Below are 21,023 nucleotides of genomic sequence, written 5' to 3'. Positions count from 1 at the left end.
ACGCTCTCAACAAATTCTCTACTGTGCAGCCCATCAACTAATCATGGATTATTTCAGAAAAATTTTCCTTAATTTCAGTGGTAGTAAAAAGTATATACTTTGAACAAAACATTCCAGTGTCAAAGTATTATTCCTGCATTATGAACAAACAGGGATTTCATCAGTCTTGCAATTACAATTTTTTTCACGTAGGCGCTTTTTCAAAGTAGGTAGACACAGCTAAGAGGTCAGATTTGATGATTAAATCAATCTATTGGAAACTTCAATGACCAGACAAGCTCACTCAGTTTCATGTGGTGTCTGAGTGTTTCATACATGAGTGCATACTGATTCATAAGGTCAAGAGTAATGACTAAATCTTTTAAAGTTTTAATAGGCATTTGGACAGTTGTGTTCAGTAACTTTCCAAATATGAACACAAGCCTTGTTTGGCAATGTGCATATTCAGAAACAATACAAAAGACTCTAAACTCCATTTAATACAGTTGAAACAGTATAAGCTAAGACAAATATGTAACATTCAAATATGTAAACAAAAGATTACGTAAACAAAAGTCCAATATTTTGCAGCTTTTGCCTCGACTAAAACACTCTGTAATGAAAAGCACATTTTGAGACAGAAGGATCCTAAGACTGGAAAAATCTTCACATTTTTTTTAATCAAAGCTGTTTGGGGATTTAGATGGGAATACAAATCTTTATTTTTTGACAATGGGAGTAAAACAGTCATTCCACAGCTGTTTATCAGCAACATGTCAAGGGTCCTGTCCAACCAGGGCTTAACTGAACCTGAACATCTGCTTCTGTCAAAAGCCCTGGAGTAAGAGGGGTTACTAGAGTCTAAGTCGACTCTCTCTCAGTGAGCTGTAAATGAAGCAACAGCATGTACAGTATATGGCTCATACACTGTACTCTATAGTCCACTGATGAATAGAAACTGTACGCTGGCACATGAAATTGAAAATAAAGATGATTCTCTCTGCCTCCACTCCTTTTAAACGGACGCTGACTGAAACATCCGCTGGCAGATTGTGTACTGTATGTGGTTTCTGAAAAGTGATCGCTATAGCTTGTTGATCCCGCCCTCTTGGATCTGTGAGTGCCCACAAGAAGCAGAGCCATGACACAAATGTGGTCAGTGATGCCTCTCCAAAGACAACAATCAGATCCTGGGTGGCCTTCATCTCAATTTCATTCAGATTTCATGTTAAACAGAAATTGGTGGAATACTCCGGACAAAGTACATTTAATACACTTATGAAAGAAACGTGCCACTCTTTGGCTGATGAAAGCTTGAGCACCATGCAAGTGAAAACTACACCTACAATACAGTAAAACAAATACATGACTAATGTTTCAGCTCAAAAATTTGATCTTTATAAAGGTTTTCAGTCACAAGGTGAGAAAAATTGCAGAAACATTAATTCCCATTTAGTCCTGGAAAGCTGGAGTAAATAAATCAATAATAATAATAATAATAATAAATAATTAATAAATCAATTTCAGTTTTAAAAATGTATCTTAAAACATCTTTAATAAAAACACACTGATCCATTTGCATTTGTAAAACATACTTTATTTTCATATTGTGCAAAAAACGTATAAGACATACACCGCCACATCTGTTAAAAAACAGCACAGAAAACAAACAAATGTGCTTGTTTTAATCATAGTTTGAGAGAATGAAATTTAAAAACAAAGATCATATTATTTACAGTTGCCATATTTTACAAAACTTCCATTTAGACAAAATCTCTCCCTCCCAAAAAAACTGCTGAGCAAAGCAATAGGGCTGAGGTAGAATAAAGAGACAGAAAGACATACCATACATGGCTGCAGTTTTTCCAGATTATCACTCTGACTATAAATACAAATGCTTTTCATCGTTAGTAATAATAAAAAACAGGAGGCACAACAAAGCTTAAAAGTGCTTTAACATGTCTACTGTGCTTTAGGATCGTAACTGAAAGCAAAAGGCCTACAAAACAAAATGTATTAGTTTTATCAGTAATTTGAACGAAGAAGCATGTTCTGTCCTAGAATAAAACAAATCAGCATAGTAGGTATCTTCTCTAATTGTGCTGCATAGCGCTAGTTGTTCCGAAACGCACAAACTGCAGTTCAATGTCGCAAACTGTTACACATACTCACCACTAAAACACAAACATCTCTGTACCTGAACCGTGCAACACATTCAGTTGTCATAAGTGGGGGCAGGGACAACGAAACATTTTCATATATACAACAGGGCCAAAAAGGCATCAAGAAATAATCAGAGAAATAAGCAAGCGCTAAACACGACAGAGATAATGGAGCTCATCTTATAAAAATGTATCTGGTGTTTAATATATTCCCACTACTTTATTCTCCAGAAGCTCTCCTTCCCTGTGACCAGTTCCCAGACACAGTCTCAACTTTTAAATGTAATTTACACTTGGACGTGACTCGACAGCAAGAGTTTTTAAGATTGTGGTTTGAGACCCTGTCCCGGGTAACGGGGTACAGCGTGGGCCTTAAAAATTTTAATAAAATATTTAATCTAACTTGAAAAAAAAAAACGTAAAAAGAAAATCTTGTGGGTCAAAAATCTTTGTCTCTGTTATTTGTAGGTCAGAAACTAAAATGTTTGGCAGCTTGTGGTCTAAATGTTCAACAGTAGAAAATTGTAACCCAGTTAGCCACTAAAAAAAATAACTAATAAAGCAGAAACAAATTAACATATTGTAATAACTGTCAAAAACAAAACAAAAAAATTATCATGTATTCTGGACAGGATTAAATACAGTGTGATCAGTATACATTCTTGTGTATGAAAACCAACATATATATTTAATATGAACATTATTGTAAACATAATTATTTCTGTGTACCTACAATATTTCAGCACCAGCTGTTCAATTCATAATAAAATCTTCTGTATTCACAGATTCTGTAAAAATAAGGACCATCAAAATACAATATGCCCAGATGATAAAGAAGCATTTCTACTGGAGATTACAGTGATAAAAGGTGGGACAAAGGAAATCTATATATTTTCGGACTCCACTGCACAAGGGTCACGGTATTCAACCTGTGGGCACTTTCTGCTTTTCCAGACCAGCTGAGCAAACTCTGTTGGTCCTCAGACTTCAAAAGTGTCACACCTTCACGGCAAAGAGTCTGAAGGAGCCTCCGTCTGTGTTGCTTTGGCTGAAAATACACAAAAAATGTGTTATCTTTACTGTTAGAGATGCAAACATTACTTAGCTGGCAAAAGCATTCATGCCTTTACACCCACAAATTTGAACTTCACAGAGATTAGATGAGATATATTTTCTTTACAAATAAAAATGTTTGTATTCAGTCTACATGCTTCTTTACTTTGTAGAAACAGCTTTTGTCTGCAAGTGGAGAAGTTTCTCAAGTTTTCTTTTTTAACAGCTTTGCATAGTTAGAGACTGGAAATTTGGCCAAATGCTTTTACAAAATGAACCCAAGTTCAGTCAAATTAGATGGAGAGAAGCCGTGAATATTAATTTTCAGTCCCACCGCAGATTGATAAATCAGCTGCAGGTGTTGAGTTTGGGTCTTTTTAACACATGAGACTGACTTGATCTCAACCTTTCCACTGAAGCTCTGACTGTACGGTATGTGGTTCTGATGAATGTTGTTGCCTCAAGGAGTTGAAGCCATTATTAATGCATATATTGTATTTTAATCTAACTTCAGGTATGATTACAACAATCAGAAGTGAAGTGGATTTTTCCCCCATGGTTCAAATTATCTCAACAGCGAAATCCATCAAAGTATAAATGAAGAGTTGATATTTCGGGTTGAAACCGCCATGAAACCTGCTGTTTCCAGAATAACTCACTGCCCCAGTATTTCCAAATATGAGGGGGGGGTTGTTCCCACATGTGCTCAACTCATTGATATTAATTAGTTCATTAGCAGAAAGACCTTGAAGCTGTGCCATGATCAATAACCACGATAAGCTAGAACTACTGGAGTCCTGGAACAAATAATTGTTCGTGTAGGGAAGCTGGCAGATTGTCTGACAGCATCTCCATTGTGAAGTAATTGGATAGGCTGTAATTACATTCACAGCAGCACTGAGCAATCTAAACTGCCCACGCTGCCATGATGTTGGCACATGGCATTAACTCCTCCTCAGGCACTTACTGACCTCCTGTCCCAATGCCCCGAGTGCGGCCTTCACAGCTCTGCATCGGGTTTCAAACAGTCAGACTTGGATTGTTATTACCAATTCAGCACTTTGCTCAGTCAGTTGAAATCTATGGGTAAAGTAAGCAAAGAGGCAGTGTGTGGCCTACCCACACACCAAACCACACCATCACTCTTGCATCCCACATATGCCAGCAGAGCTGACCACGAGGACTTTTTTACCTGAGTTAGTCCACTGGAGCTAACCAAAGACATGAAAGTGATTTGTGAAGCATTGCGTGCAAGCAGAGAACCCACTACATGGGCTATTACAGCGGACATCAATCACCCAACTTCCTCTGACATGGTCTGCTTTGTCTTGTCAAATGTACTTGTCGGTTTCAACAATCAAACAAAAAACCTAAGCGAACAAAATTTAATTTCGTATCAGCAAATCTTGCTTAACATTGAACTAGACCCTGAAATTGTTTATTCATCTACTAATGCAATTTCAAAGTGTTCAATCTCATTTATGAGGAAAAAAAATAACATGTCCAAAGTGGGGCAATACCGTTGGTTCAAAACTAACAATTCTGAAGATATCATGCAAAATATTGTCACCGTCCTAAAGACACAGGCAGTCGAACTAGACGCTACAGTTCTTTGCCAATTTTGTTTTTGCTTCAACAAAGAGGCCACCTCTTTCTGCAAAAAGAAGTGATTTTCTTTTTCAAAAATCATGTTTGGAAACGTGTCTATATTTATTTTCTAGAAGGAGTTGCATAGGAAGTCCTGGGTTCAAAACCCAGCCAGGACCGTTCCAGTGTTTAGTTTGGATGTTCTCTCTGGGTATGTCGGCTTCCTCCCACAGTTCAAAGACATTCATGTTAGAAAAACTGACATTCCTGATCACTCATTAGGGTGAGTGTGTGATTGAATTATTGTGTTGCTCTGTGATGGACTGGTAACCCTTCATCCTGTGGAGACTGGAGCAAACCAGACTGTAACCCTTCAAGAACTGAGCAAGTATGAAAAATGGATTGACAGACGGCCGTTTTCTATCAGAAGTAGAAGAGAGATTCAGAAGTAGGGATTTGGGATTTTAATGAGAACACGGCAGTTATTTTTAATAAATTAACTTTAGTTTAAAAAAATTTCTGAATGTTTTCACAGCCAAGGAGGGCTTACCAGTTCTCAGTATGCATGTTTTAGCTGTTGTGTTTTTCAAAATTCAAACTAAATTCTTTATTGTCTGATATAAATTGCAACTAATCAAACATGATGCAACATTTTTTTAACCTTTGTGTCTTCTATAAATGAATAATGAAGCTCAATGGGGAAATATAACTACAGTTAGTCTAGTAAACACCAAAACAGTGAGGTTACCTTTCAGACTGGATGCCATTTTTTAGGACGCCAGCGTAACTCTTTCTTCTTTCCAGTGGCAGAACATCAACAAAACCTCCGTCTCCTTTGATTACCCCTGCATGGATGGCCGCTTTGCAAATGCTAGAGCTCTGTGAAGAACAGAAAGAAAGTGAAAAACCTTTACACTCTTTAAAAAAAAAGATGCTCATACACACATAAGGAGTGTGTAGAACTCTGGCATTAGCGTAACAAAAGCCATAAGTTCTTATCAGGAGAGTATAATCATTCAATTCCAATCTAAACACGGATCACACTCTACATTCATGCAATGATTCTAACCAGAGGTTTTATATTCCATGTTTAACCAACATGTAGCCTCCTTACGACTGCAGAAACATATCTGAGTGTCCTGCTTTGCAAGACATACTTTGGTTTTGACATACAGGAAGCTTTAGTTTTGACCTGGAGCTCTTACTAAGTGTCAGAAGGACCCCGAATGTACAAACAGCCCACAGTAAAAATAAAAAATAAAAACAACTAGCAGAGTTCTGGAGATCTTTCAGCTGGATTTATGACCACTTTGTAAATATTTATTAATACTCACATCTGCATAGATGTTGTTTCCAACTACAGGCGACCAATAGGATGGTTGAGTCTTACAGCTGGCTGGACAGATGATTCTGAGAACCCCAGAAGTACATACAAGCTATGATTATGTTGCATTTAAGAGAAATAAGTGGCCGCATAAGGATTTACAATCACATTACACAATCAGTAACGTAAAGAAAACTTCTCATCAATCTTATAACTTTGTTTTATAATTTGTAAATATCTGCAACATAATAGGTTTTCAAAGTATCTGTTAGGGGGTGTTAGACATTTTTAAAAAATCTATTCAGTAAAACAGCTAAAGCCAGTGAATGGATGCACCTGGGACAGTGTGAGAATGGTCGTCTATAAGGGCAGATTTCCCTCACTGTTGTGTAGCATGTTGTGATTCTACACAATTCTTTCCTAAAAAATACTGATTTACTCACCTTCCACTCTGACCACCGTGAAGGAGTTGCCAGGTTTATATTTGCTGCATAACAAAAAGAGAGATGCATTACAACACTTTCAGTTGACAAAGTACAAAAACAACAAAAAAAGGTTTATTAGCAAGACAATTCTGAAATAAATTGAGACAGTCGTGCTCTGAAATAAATTGAATAAATTATGTTCCTAGTAGTTATTTGAGTGCTTCTCTCAAGTTCACCAATGGTTAATGTTGATTCTGTGCATCTTATTTTGTTGGTCCTACTCATTTTACTCCTCATTTAGTTTTTTCTCAATTACATATGTTCCAGAGCTGTATCTATAGTTTTACTCACAGCCCAATTTTAATTTAAAAAATAAATTGGAAAGAGCAGGCGTGTCTACCTGAGAGACTCGACTCCATTTTTTGTGGATCTGACAAAGAAAGGCAACTTGTCTGTCCTTGTTATGTCAACCAGCCCTCCATTGTTGTCGATGACCCCAGAATGGATAGCAGCTCGGCAAATACTTGATTGCTGTAACAGTGAGAAGTGAACTTTAGGAATGCCATAATGTTAGAAATTGTTTAGAAATGTAAGATGTTTCCAGTTTTGAGAGACTCACCACATCATAAGAAACAGTGCCCCAAACTTTCCCTTTTGCATTTAGACAATTTGCTGGACAATTGTGTCTGCAGAAGAAGAACGAAAATAAACAAAGAAAGAAGAAAGTGTGCGATAAGGGAATAAATAAGTAATTATCGACTAAAAATCCTCATAATATGCTGACCTGTTGCAGGTTGCTCCTTTACACTTATCCCGCAGTTTAGTCTCACACTTAATGTTGTGAGCTGCAATAATGAGACAACACATTAAAATTAAGTACCAAAAACAAAATGGTTATTAATACACATTATTATGTTAATAATCCCTGTGTCTACCAAGATATGGATTGTTGGGAGTCTTTGGGGAGGATGTCCTTGGGGTGGCGGTTTTGGGAGAGGAGGGTTTGGTTACAGGTTTCCTGGGAGGTCTGGGGGTCGGTTTGGAGGTAGTCCGAGGCGACAGTGGTACCTGAGGCTTTTCCACCTCGTTCATGTCCTCCGTCTCCGAGCGCTGAGAGTCTGGTAGCGTTCAAGTATGTTGACGTTAGGTTGAGGCATTCATTACAGAGAAAATATGCTGGTAATTAAATTTCAGAGTTTTCCCAGTTTGGGTTTTAATTGCTTAATGTTTTTCTTACTGCTCTGTTTATCGGCACCTATACGTCAAACATCTATCTGTGTCTACCAAATACAATTTAGTACAGATTGTGAAGTGGAAGGAAAATGATACATGGTTTTAGAAACTATTTTGTGAACAAAGATCTTCAAATGTATGCACGAATAGGCTTTTATTTCAAGTCAGTTCCTTTTAGAACAACAGGAAATATTGGACATTACAGATGGAAAACCTTTTGGGCTTGTCTCTAACAGATTTAATCATCTGGAGCCCAATATCAGTCAAATTAGACTGATGGTGGCACCTATAGACATTTATTTTGAAGAAACATTTTCAATTAAATTTAGGTCTTGGATGGTTAAGTGTTCAAGACTTGCCCTTCTCAACTCCTACAGCGACAACATCTTTGGTGCGGACTTTGAGTTTACTTGGCAGAACACCAACAAAGTAGCTCATGAGACCATTTTTAAAAGTCGTTTTCCAAAATTGCAGAGAAACGTCTCACCTTTGTAGCACAGATTATTTCTACATCCTCCTCCAAAGCTTGGAGGACACTGAGAACAAGGGCGACCATGTTGATATGGGGCCTCTCCGATCCAGTTTCCCCTGCACAGAACCAGATAGTTAATTATCAAAGTATGGTGGCTTTGTCATTACTCCAGGAAACTCCCAGAACCCAACAAAGACAATTACCCTAGTAATTTTACTCCTAAATTTAGACACTTTTTAATCCACACCGATGTCAAAACATAACATGTTTAACATTTGCTAACCGTGTACAGAGCAATGCAAACACGTCTAGAGGTTGTTGCCGAACAGCGGACAGTGGAGGAATACTGATCTTACTTTGGGGAATAGTTGCAAACAAGGTAAACAGCGTTCTCCCATATTTCTCCCCAGACGTTCATCCTTGGACACACATGCACAGCACAGCCCACTCGGTTCGTGGTTGCCCAGACCAGCTGAAATGAGGGAAAATAAATACACGGCCAAAGTTAGCACTGGCATTCTCTGAATGAGAAGACTATATTTCTACACTGACATCTCTCACACTCATTAATTCAAGAGGAAACACTTAAATTGACTGTTTTAATTAACGGGGCCACAGGGACCTGCTAGGGCCTTTGATTCTGCCCTAGTCTGGTGTGATGTTTTCATTAGGCTGTGAAAAGGGAAACAAATGTATATTTTTAATACCTCGAATACAGTTTTAAAATGGTCCGCTGAAGTTTCAATTTCAGAAGATATACGAAAAGAGCAGCTGTAGAGGTGTTACGGATAAATCATGTCCCATTTGAGGGAAATAAAAAGCTGCATATTCTAAAACTTCTCCCAACACCTCCCTCTCAAACACGTGCTTCCCCTCCTCAGGAATGTTGGTCTTTTTCTCTTTTTTTCCCTTCTTGTATGCTTAGGGGCCGCTGGAAGCAGTGAGTTAGCACACAGACTGACATGTGTCTCTAACGCAGCACAATGCAATCAAAAGGTAGCACTGGAGTGCGACAGCCTGGACGGCAGATACGTCAACCAACAGCAGACAGACAGTCAGGTGTTGGCTCAGCTCCTCCTGCTTCTGTCAGCAGCATCTTCAAAGGAGCCCAGGTCAGGCGGTGCAGGACGTCTGCTGGGTTTGGAAATGACTGCCAGATGAAAGTGATCAAGTTTCAGGGTGAAAGCATAGAAGAGAGACTGAGACTGTTTCCGTAAAGTCAACCCAACAGCTTTGAGGCTGACCGTAGGCCAGCTCTTCTGTCTATGGATCCTAATTCAGATTTTAACTTGCTCATTTAGACATTCTTTCTTCTTTAGGGTCTCACATTTTGAGCAGTTTTAATCAGGAAATGCTGGTCCAGACCAGCATGCAGTTATACTTAGCTGCTAAGAGATTTCCTATCAAATTGTTATGCTCACAGGAAACACTGACAATATGAGTCTGTGACAGGGCGTGGCATTATTTAGTTTCTGCCCCAAACATGTTGCTATTGCTTATTTTTATTGCTTATACTCTTTAGGGAGCAGGTGGACCCTCTTTGAGGTGCCATCTCTCCCACTGCACCTTGCTGATGGTGCTAAAGTTGGGAACTGCTGCAAAGTTTTAAGACTTTTGATAACATGCAGTTTAAAACCTAAAATGCCTGGAGAACTTAAATTGATATACTGAAAGGTTTTTTTAAACACAGTCAGTGATTCATGGAAATATTATTCTAGACTGAATACCACAATATATAGACTGGTAAATTGAGGACTAAGTAATTCTATATAGACAAAGACTCTTTAAAATACCATTACATTTTTTAAACCTGTGGAGTTTGTTTTCCAAAAATTAAAAAAATTAAAAAAGAGCATAGCTACAAGTAGTTAAAAGTAGTTGGAATATTCTCAGGTTAAGAAGAAAGGGCCCACCATGGATAATATTCATACTAGAACCGTCTAAAGTTCAGTCAAAAATCTCCATTCACAGGATTCACAGACACGTCAGTGGTGCTCTAGGTCCTATTAGTTTTGTTATTTTTTCTAGCATAACCACAACTGAAGAAACTACTGACGAATAGATCCATCCCAGTTTCAGTGTTGTTTTCCTGTAAATCACCAGGAAGATCACAGACTGTTTGTAATTAGTACATCACACCCTCGAGCCGGGAAGCCAGCTCATTCCCTCCCGTTAAGGCAATAAGTTATTTGTTAAAGAGACAAATTACTCATCTAAAGTGGTCTGCCATTCTCCTACCTGGGTGTAGTGGGTGCACATTGGCCCTGAGCAGCGGTCAGGGCACCACGGGTTGCACTCTTGAGGGTAAGGGTAGGTGTAGTCCTTTACTTCGTCGTACCACGCCTGGACATGGAAGGCAGGTGAGCGGTATCTGTAGGACCAATGTGCACACGTCCACGCCCACACACACACACGCACACGCCCACACACACACACACACACATTCAGAAAAACAGTAGGCTTAGTCACAGCCGGTCCAGCTTCCTGGGGCAAAAGGGAAATATCTGAGAGAGCTGCCAGGTGCTTTGGCTCAGGCTTGAGAAACACTACATAAATCTCTCCTCCCTACTGCCCATTACTCCTCAAAAGATGAGTCCGAATTTCACCTGGCGCAAAGAACTGCAGACTGGTCCCACATAACAAGGGGAAATTGAATCAAGATGGGGGGGGGAAAAAAATCAACGAGAAGTAAACTTGAACGTGGCACCATCGCCTAACTAATCAGTTAACGTTTTATAAACAACTCTTGAAAAGTGCTGATGGAGGCGAGGAGGAGAGGAAAAATGACTCTACATCAGGGTTTTTTGGCAATGAAAGAAAAAAAAGGGGGAAAAAGGCTTGAGAGAATCAGAGCAGGTTCCTGGAAGGGCACCTGCTGTGATATCCATGTGTTGTTACACAGAGGCCAACTGTGTCAGGCCATTCAAAGGCACACTTCCTTGCCATTGCTTTGGTCTTCCACAGATTGTGGATGGATTTCAGGTCTGAACTCAGCCTGGGCCAGTCATAAATGTTGTTATTGTTCACTGTCCAATATTTCAAGACCACTTTAGCGATATGTTTCAGATCACTACCATGTTAGAGAGCCCAAAGGTAACCAAGAGAGGATTTTTGCAGATGTTTAACTCGGTTGGGCATATATTCATTTATCCTCACACAAGTCCACATGAAAAATGCCAATTCCTGATATCAGCAAGATAACCCAGAGAGATCCAAGACTGTTGTCCATGGCCACCGCTTCCCCCTGATAGATATGTGCAAGGTAGCTTAATATTTCCTTCTGCTCACCTGGGGGATATTTAAAGTGTTCTGTAGTTAAACATGCTAATATGGGGCTGAAATACTTTTGGTTTACCAACTAAAAGGACTGCACTATTACCTTTGCATATGTGCATTGACCTTGGATATTGTATTGTTTGGGTTTGTGACTGTCATCGTCCTCTTCACCATTCTGAATGTTTGCAGTTTTTAGGAGGTTCTGGTCAAATTTTAGACCTGAATCAAATCAGTTAGTGACGAGAACTAAGGAAAACCTTCCAGCCTCGATACCTGCTCACCATCACAACATGGTAGCAGTCATAACGCCAGTGGAAACTTGTAGAAACGCTGATGTATTTACACAGATTGTTTTGGTTACATTGCAGGAAAAATAAAGCCTTTGCCTGGGATTACTGAGAAAATTCATGGATAATTTTTGAACATGGCATTTTATTTTTCCCTTTTTCCACCATCCGGTCATAAAAGTTTTTATTTTTAAATCTGTACCGTCCTTACCGAGGTTACGTTTACTAAAATATTGATTTCTGGACAGAGACTCAAGAATCGTTGACCAGCCAGGCTACATTTCCATCACTGACCCAGTTAAATGTTCTTTTGTCTAATCATTTGAACCAAAATGAACTAACATACAGATTATATCAGAAATAATGTGAAACGCAATGCCATGCTTAAACAGCAATGGCACAACTCTCTTTGTCTTAGTAATGAATTCAACATCAATCAATAACGTTGATTCTTGGGTAACATCAGGTGTTTTTTCTTAATATTGAAACCTTTTGAGACATTGTAAAAGCAACTTTTATACAACATAAACTCCACAAAGACCATTTTATCCTTAAACAATCCATAAATGTAAATTTATGGATTTATTGGATCATATATCATTTAGTATTCTTATTATTAGATATAGCAGTAGTCAGAGGACTAAATGTATGCGTTGTGACCAAGAAGACCACATTAATTCAGGGAGTTTAGCGTTTTATATAAACTTTTACCAGGATGGAATGATTATACAACAAATGAAAAACCCCAAAAAAGTCAAGTCAACTAAGTCAGAATTAGGTGATATTAGCTTCATAGCCTGCATGAACAACAATTTAAAAAATTATCCACCCAAAATTAATACGACATTCATCCAGATGACAGGTTTGAATCTCACCTCCCCCAGTGTACTGCCAGGTTTTGTCCAATCGACATGAGGAGGTCTTGAGGTCCATGGTCCCACTGACACTCCTCAGCCCAGTGAGTGGCTGACCTCTCCAGCTCATCGTCCCAAACCTGCATGCATGAGACGCAATACAATTTGTTTCACAGATGGACGGATTTTCCCTTATAATATGTTCTGATTTTGCAAGCTATTAGCCTAAATCTGTTCAAGACCTTTACCAATGCAATTCCTCGAGAGATGACTGAGCTGAATACAGTTTAAATGTCGACCTGTAAAGGTGTTTGACTTCAGCCCCAATAGGTTCACAGCAGTCGCAGTTGAATTAATCAAAGGGAGGAGAGAAAAATAGACAACACCTGACTCCAACGGTAAAACGCAGCGAGGGCTCCCAGATTGCCTGGGCCCTCAGAGGACATCCCCTCAGTAAATTTCCAGGCTTTTGGTGGTCACGAAAGCATGCATACACTGACACCACTATAACCCCCAAGCACCCCTTTACCAATGCAAACACACACTGCTTGTTCCCTGGAATACGAGAGAGCAGAGTGGGTCTACAGACACTTGCCTCCACACCATAACCACAGTCCCAAGACACACAAGCTGCTGCTGCTGCTGCTTCTCCCAACCTCAAACATCAACGACTTCTGAGTAATCCTCTGTATGTCGCAACAATAATCCCTCTCCTGCTTTACCCAGAAATGTTCCACGAGTCCCTAAATTTCACCGTCGGCCTCTTCCTCTCTCCCTCACCCTCCCGTGTTCTTCACAGGCGAGCTGTTTTCAGGTAGGACGGAGTCAGCATTAAAGCGCTCCCTGTAAAAGACTGGCACAGCAGGCTGGCAGCGGGTCAACCTTTATGACTCCATGTTTCCAGCAGAGAGAAAAGATTGTTTTTACACCACCTCCACCTCTTTCTTGACAATTTAAAGCCTTTTAAACCCCTAATTACAAGCCCTGTTACGGTGTTTGTTTCTGCCGACGCTTCAATTTCCAGGAGATTAAACTTTTGATCTTTTTTCTCTGTTTAATTGGCGTTTAGGTGTCAGATCTCACCATGTACTCCATGTTTGAGGCGGTGGGATAAACGCTACCCCTCAGCTTGTTGTGCAGCTGAAGGATCTCCTCCCGGTCCGACCAGAGGATGGCTCGTCTTGTCCTGTTGCCAGCTGTGGAGCTAACGCCGTTATGGTCCGCTTCTTGCTCATAGCGACTCAGCAGGTGCTGGAGTTCCTTGGAATCCGGCAGGAAGAGCGAAGACGAGTCAGTGACGCAACGCATCAGGAGGGAGAGGAAGAGGAGGCAAGGCGAAGCAGAATGAGTCATTCTGATACGCAAACTGTCTGGGGTAATAAACCTCTTCAGGAGCCCAAATAACCTGGAGAGTTGACAGATAAGTGGTACATGTTACAACATTTGTTCAGACATGTCATAAACTCTTCTACCAAGAAACTATGAAAACTAAATCTTCTCTAACATCACCTTCTTTCTCTTGGAGAAAGAAGGCTTCATCCACCTTCCATGAGAAGGTGGATGAAGCCAGTGCTTACTCTTTCTCTAAAGTTTCCTCAGTGGTGCTTAGCTAAAGTGAAAAAGAGTGCATTTAGGAAATGATGGACATTTTTACTCCCTCCTGTTCTCCTACCAGGCAGAAAAACCATTTTTATTTTTCCACTTAGTTATTTAAACACATATAATCTATTTCAAGCATTTATCTTTGGTCTTATTATGGCTTGCAGCTAATAAAAACAAACAATTCAGTTTCACACAAGATTGTGATAGTGCAGAAAACTAATAAAAATGATTTTTAATAGAGAAATGTTAGCCTACTGAAAAGAACGGCCACATACTGTAAGCAGTAAACACTTGAGCGACGCTCTTTTTGCATAGATTACTGCATCAATGTGCCATTTGGGTGATCAGTTTGAGGCTCTGCTGATCTGATATGGACGCTCAGATTTATTTAATGATAGCAGCCTTTGGGAATTTAGACAAGAAGAAGATCAGAGACCCCAGACATACAATTCAGACAAGCCATGGATTCTTTGTGGGATTTAGGTCAGTGGGTTGATGGCAAATCAAGCGCAATGATAATATGACCATCATTAAAGCAGATATTTGTGCTTTTCCTAAGTGCTGCTGGTGAATGTAACCAGCATCTCTGTTGTAAGAGAGAATGTGAAGCTCTAATATTTGCTGACAAACATCCATAATGCCTTTGGACTTGATAAAATACAGTGAACATCTCCAGCGGGTGAAATAGCCTCCCAAGTCATCTCTGATTGGGGAACTTTGCTCTCTACACCTCAAGAAACCCTCTTGAGTCTGTGCCTCTCCATTCTTCCTCCTGAGCTGATTTTCAAATGAAATGCAAAATTAACTGCAATCTGGAAGCTGATGTACTGAGTTAGTGAGCAACCGTCCCGTCAAATGGAATTTGCTTTACGGTCATCTGAAGGCTGCAGCTATCTCTGGAGATTGCCCACCAATGTCTTTACCAATTTTTTTTCTTCCACTCAATTTTCTATCAATATTCTTTGCCAGCTTATTCGATAATGAGCAACTGTGGCTTGCCCTCTTCCTATGTAACACTCAAATTTTGAGGACAAACCAAATCTGGGATTTTGAAAACATGTAAGCCACAATTATTAAAGTGACCTGACAAAAACTCTTAGACTAAATCACTTTGTGTGAAATGAATCAATATATGAGGCTCATATATTGGAGTCAATTCAATTCAAAAATGCTCTATTTATCCTAAAGGGCAACTAAATGTCGCCATAAATCATATATCTCTAAAGAGTCACTGTGGATGGAGTTGTGGGAAGGATTTCCAGTAACAGCCAGTCTTGCAACAAATCAAAAAAGGCTTCTGACTGAAGACTGTTGCTGTGTGACTGACATGACAATCTAACAGCTCAATATCCAGCCAGCAGAGACAATATTCCTCAGTAACATGTTGACGCCAATTGGATGACATCCATCAATTGTTGTCGAGCAATGCTAACCCACCTCATTTACTTTTGCTGTTCCTCTTCAAATCTCTGTCTGGCTGCATGGTTAGAAAACCTGACAGAGTCAGCTAGTAAAATAATTTTTACATGATATTGTAATCTTAATAAAGCGCCTGCATTACATTTAGTCCATCTAGAGAAGATCAGAGTGAAAAGTTTTATTTGATGAACTGATGATGCTTTAAATATAGCTTAATTCTTTCAGAAAAATGGACGCATGCTCTGTTTCAAACATGGTAGTTCCATGCATGAATGATTGTCTGTATTAATGTACAAACTGTAGCGAGATGTACCATGATCAGATGTAATATTTCTCCAAAATTCGATGTTTACAGACAGCTTATTTCTGAGATTGAAAACCTTCAGCAGTTGCACTTAATGGAGAGTAATATGACTTTCTGTTGTTAACAAAGTAAAAAAAAAAAAATGGTGATGGCAGGACAGATTTCTGACATCAGAGTATACAGAGAAGTATTCTGACTCTGGGGAGAACAACCTGACATTAGGTTCACAGGTTTTAACCTGAGTGAACCGTGTTTGGGCAGAACACTTGCGTGGAGCTGATTCTGCATATGAAATTCTCCCGCCAGGCTGCAGCCACACAGGAGGACGTCCAAAGACTAAAACGTAAAGCAAACATCACAAAGTTTCGTGGAGAGGGGAGGCAGTCAGGCAGTGACCAGAGAAGAACAAAAATAAATAAATAAACTAAGTTCCAGCTTGCACTGATTGCTCTTATCCTTGAATCCCTTCACCCTTTTCCCTCTGGCTAAAAAGGCAGCTTGAGGTCTGGCGCCGGCTCTGTGTCAACACGCCGTGCCAGCTCGGGGCACTGAGACGGAGCCAACGGGCAGCCCAGGCACCACACCCTTCTCCTCAGCCTGTGCCATGTCTTCTTCCCACTGAAGCCCTACCAGCTTCTCTGTCTGGGCCCTTCTCATGGCTTTCATGAATTTTATACCACAGTGACAGACAGAGCAGAGGACTCAGAAGAGAAATGTGCACATCTCTGTTATGGGAACCACTTCTGGGCTGATCCAAGGAGGAAGTCTGCCTTAAGAACAGCTGATCCAACAAGGAAATTTAATACAAGCGCATGTTTATTATTGCATTTTCACTCATTTAATATCATTTTTAAACAGGTAAATCAGTTCTATTTGATGTCTTTCCTTAAAACAAAAGTTTATTCATCCTTTTGAAAGATTACTTATTTTACAGGTTTGCAACCAGCAGCAACTGTATGGCATTTTTCAACATCCTACAGGAAAATAGAATTGAATTTCTCCATATAATTTCCACCTGGTGGCAGCAGAAAATGCCTATCAGTGTCTAACAGCTTCATTTGCATACACGCCAAAAATATAAAAGTTGGTGTTTGCAAACTTAAGCATTACAGTCACGACGTCAAACGTGACAATACATTAAAAGCATAATGTGCGTAATGTCTCACCTCTGTCTCTCTGCAGCTGCTGGAAGATATCGGTCAGTCTGCTCTGGAGAGCTGGATTGTTTCCTTATTAGAGGAGCTGGCTGCTGTGGCTGCTGTTGCTATTTGGCGATTTTCCTGAGGCTCGTAGGAAACTGTGTTACCTCTGTGAAACTGAGCGCCTTATATAGCTAGAGAAGGAGACCCCTGATGAGCAGAGAGGGAAAAAAAAATGACTGTCTCCTCTGCGCACTCCCCAGCCTCCCCCTTGTTCTTGGCACACAGCGGGTTTCGCATTTGCTGGTGTCTGGCGAGAAAAGGTAAAGAATCAGAAGCTGTGAGTAAGCACGCTATCTAACAAATCAGCAGCGGGCAGTTATGTCCCCATCACTGGATGACGAGTTGTTGCGAAGTTACACTTCTTAAGAACCTCGCTTAAAAACACAAGCGAATAGACCTAAGATGTGATGGGGAATATGACTGCCCGCTGCTGATTTGTTAAGATTTGTTAGATAGCGTGCTTACTCACAGCTTCTGATTCTTTACTTTTTCTCCCCAGACACCGGCGGACGCGAAACCCGCCATTGTGCCAAAGAACAAGAGGTGAGGCTGGGGAGTGCGCAGAGGAGACAGTCATTTTGTTCTCTGCTCATCAGGTTGTCTCCGTCTTTAGCTATATAAGGCGCTCAGTTTCACAGACACACGCACGCTATACATACATACATACACACACACATCTATCTATCTATCTATCTATCTATCTATCTATCTATCTATCTATCTATCTATCTATCTATCTATCTATCTATCTATCTATCTATCTATCTATCTATCTATCTATCTATATAGATAGATAGATAGATAGATAGATTCAGCAAGTTATTAATTACTTGAGTTTATAAGAAAATCATAACATTGAGTTTATAAGAAAATTTGATTACAGATGAAAATTTAAAAAGTTTTTTAATGCAGAAATATTGACCTATTGAAAGTATGAACAGATACTGTGCAGCGTACGTACTCAGATACCTTGTGTGAATTGCTGCATCGTTTTGAGGCATGGCGGCAGTCAGCATGTGGCTGTGTTAAAGGTTGCTTCAGCTCTTCTTCAGTTGGTTGTCCCTATGTCCGGGACACATTTCTGTGTGGTGAAGCACATAGTTGAATCCATGTCCTGAACTTATGAATGGATTTTCTCCATATGGCTATACCTGCTGCTTACGCACCTTTTTAAGCTACTTTTTTTTTTCTACCACTCCTGTGTATAATTTGCTGCTCAAGAGAATCAAATGGCCAAAGAATAATAAACTTCTATAGTTTGGTTTTTGTGTAAAAAACTCAAAACAGGGAGTAATTTGTTATGTTGCTTTTGAATTATTCTCAGGTGCTTTTATAAATGTTTGCAATATTGGGGGGGGGAGGGGGGGGGATCATATCTGCAACTGATTTAATTGACTGTATTCCACTATTTTTAAACTCACTGGAAGGATACATGAAGGAAAAGCAATCTTAGCAAGAAAATAAAAAAGACAAAGATCTTTACGTGGATCTTAGATATAGAGGAGAGTTGGGCAGAATAAAAAAGGGAGGAGATGACCCAGTTTCGTATCACTCCCTGGATAAGACTAGTAGATGTGTGACGCAAACAGTTCAAGTTTTTCATCTGTTCCTTTTAAAACATCTCAGACTTTCATAGCAGCATGCCCTAACCTGGTGATGGCCAGCAAACTGAAGCCTAACCTTTTCTTTCAATACAGACTCTGCCAAATTGTGGCGCACACCGCATCTGCTCTTTTAAACATCATTTGGAGACGGTAGCAGGCAGTGGTGGCATAATTTGTTGTGTAAGTAACCAGAACTAGCTGGTTAATTTCAAGAAATATAGTTAAACATGGCTCAGGCTGCACAGATGTGCAGTTAGTAGCACTGCTGCCTTGCAGCAAAAGGCTCCTGGGTTGTATTCCTACTTCATGGAGTTTGCCTGTTCTTCCTGTGGATGCGTGATATTTTACACAATCCAAAAGTTTGGCTGCTAGATCTATCTAATTTGTCCTTAACTGTCTCTGTCTGTGTGCGTTGTCTTGTGAATGACTGGTGACCAGACAAGGTGTACTTAGCCTCTCGCCCCAATGGCTGCTGTAAATGAGTACCAGCATCCCCTGAAAATGGATGTTCTAAGCATTTTAAATGAGACCATGTGTACTATTTTATAAGCTTTCTTTTGAATGTTTATTTGCCGTCTTAAACAGAATTGAAAAAATATGGAAAATGTTTTGTCCTCTTTTGTGAAGCCATCTTTTGAAAGCCAGTTCTTGTCAGACCAAACCACATTTGGTCTTTAAAGCCCATTTGGCTGGACACCAACCAAAATATGCTCTGAAGTAACCAAACACATATGAGCTGGATGGGCTTAACACTTGCGAAAGGGCCTGGTGACAGAAAAATGTTGTGCATACCTGTAACTGACAGAGGACACGACTGAAAATAACCAGACCATGCAGAGGAAGTAAGAAGTCCAGGAAAAATTACTTCAGGAACATGTTAACAGTTTAGATATTTGGTTAATATTTCTTAACAACCAGACCTATTTAGTTGTTTAGCTCTAAAACCCCTTAATTTGCAAATGAGAGTCCTGAGTTAGCAGGTTTTGACAGCTGTAGAAAATTTGGTTTAAAACTTTATTTTATGGTGCTTTTCTTTCTCAGAGCAGTTATTCACTTCTCAGTTCCATCAGACCCAATAAATAATTCAATCCAGGCCAAATGGAAATTCACAACTTTGCCCTGAAGACACTAGAAGGGTTACGCAACTGAAGCGTCGTCTTGTTTATTTAGCATTTCATAGTAAGCTGGGATCCAAATGCTCTGTTTTATAGATCAGCCTCCGCCACAAAGAGCTTTCTATTACAGCCATTTAAAGGCAGTGCTGGCATGCAGGTTTGTAACAATCAAATGTTTAAAAACTTTGGAGAGAGATCGGATCAGTGAAACGAGTGGTTTTTGTGATAAAGGGCCGTTTGGGGTTTGATTCGAGCTTCCTTTGTTTTAGACGTCGAACTGCTCTTCAAAACGGCCCTGAACTCAAAATCCTAATCTGCAAATGTTTGCCCTTAACTTTCAGTGGAAAACCAGATTGAGAGATCAGTAAACCTCAAGGAGAGCCACATGTAAAATATTTTAACTACAGGATATAGAGATAAACATGTAGTGTGTAATAGAAAAAAAAGTGAATATAAAAAGCTTACAATATAAGGAGATGTCTAGATTAAATAAAACAAATTAATCAAGGGTGGGGAAAAACGTTTGACCAGTGTGACTGAAAAACTAAAATAAATCAGTCTTACGTGACACATGTACACAACCTCAGTAAAAATAACTGAAATTGCAGGTAAAAATTGCATAAAATCATATTTCTGCTTTCTAAATTGTTAGCCGCTGTCCAATAACCAGACATGAATCTTCATTACAAAGAAGATATTTCTGGCAGTTTTATATACCAGTATGATTGTGGGCTGTAAACCAAAGCCATTCAATAGTTTTGGCCAGGTTCTTCACTGAAGACATGAACTGCAGTTGTTCTAGCAGATGGACTGTAACTTACTGCTTTACTCGTCTTGAGACACTTCTGAACCAGAGAAGGCAAGAGTATCTTAAGCAGCAGAGGAGAAACGGTGGTCCAAAGTCCTCTTTCAGATAAAAACCAATAAATAAATAAAAAATATCTTGGAGACTGGAGAAGGGGAGGACTACAAAATCCAACATGTCAGAAGTCCAGTGTGAAGGTTTCCAAAATCAGACATGATTATAGGTACCATGTCATCTGCTGGTGTATGTCCAGTTTTATCAAGTCCAAAGTCAGAGAAGCAGTCCTTCAGAAAAAGACTACTTCCTGTGTCCCTCTGCTG

General features: G+C 39.6%; 1 protein-coding gene across 1 annotated transcript; it reads right to left on the bottom strand.

Annotated features, from left to right (window-relative positions):
- Positions 1–1,569: 1,569 nt before the first annotated feature.
- Positions 1,570–17,417, bottom strand: crispld2 (cysteine-rich secretory protein LCCL domain containing 2). The gene is made up of 15 exons (XM_044138987.1): positions 17,144–17,417; positions 13,736–14,057; positions 12,674–12,792; positions 10,474–10,606; positions 8,592–8,707; positions 8,251–8,351; positions 7,466–7,648; positions 7,315–7,375; positions 7,150–7,216; positions 6,931–7,061; positions 6,545–6,592; positions 6,442–6,510; positions 6,116–6,191; positions 5,530–5,660; positions 1,570–3,189 (listed from the first exon to the last, which is right to left on the bottom strand). The coding sequence occupies exons 2-15, from the start codon at positions 14,003–14,005 to the stop codon at positions 3,138–3,140; spliced, it is 1,557 nt and encodes a 518-aa protein (XP_043994922.1). The 5' UTR covers positions 14,006–14,057; positions 17,144–17,417; the 3' UTR covers positions 1,570–3,137.
- Positions 17,418–21,023: the final 3,606 nt, after the last annotated feature.

The sequence above is a fragment of the Gambusia affinis genome, linkage group LG02 (assembly GCF_019740435.1).
Source record: "Gambusia affinis linkage group LG02, SWU_Gaff_1.0, whole genome shotgun sequence".
NCBI classification, from domain to species: domain Eukaryota; kingdom Metazoa; phylum Chordata; class Actinopteri; order Cyprinodontiformes; family Poeciliidae; genus Gambusia; species Gambusia affinis.
This window is presented reverse-complemented; position numbering and strand designations above follow the sequence as displayed.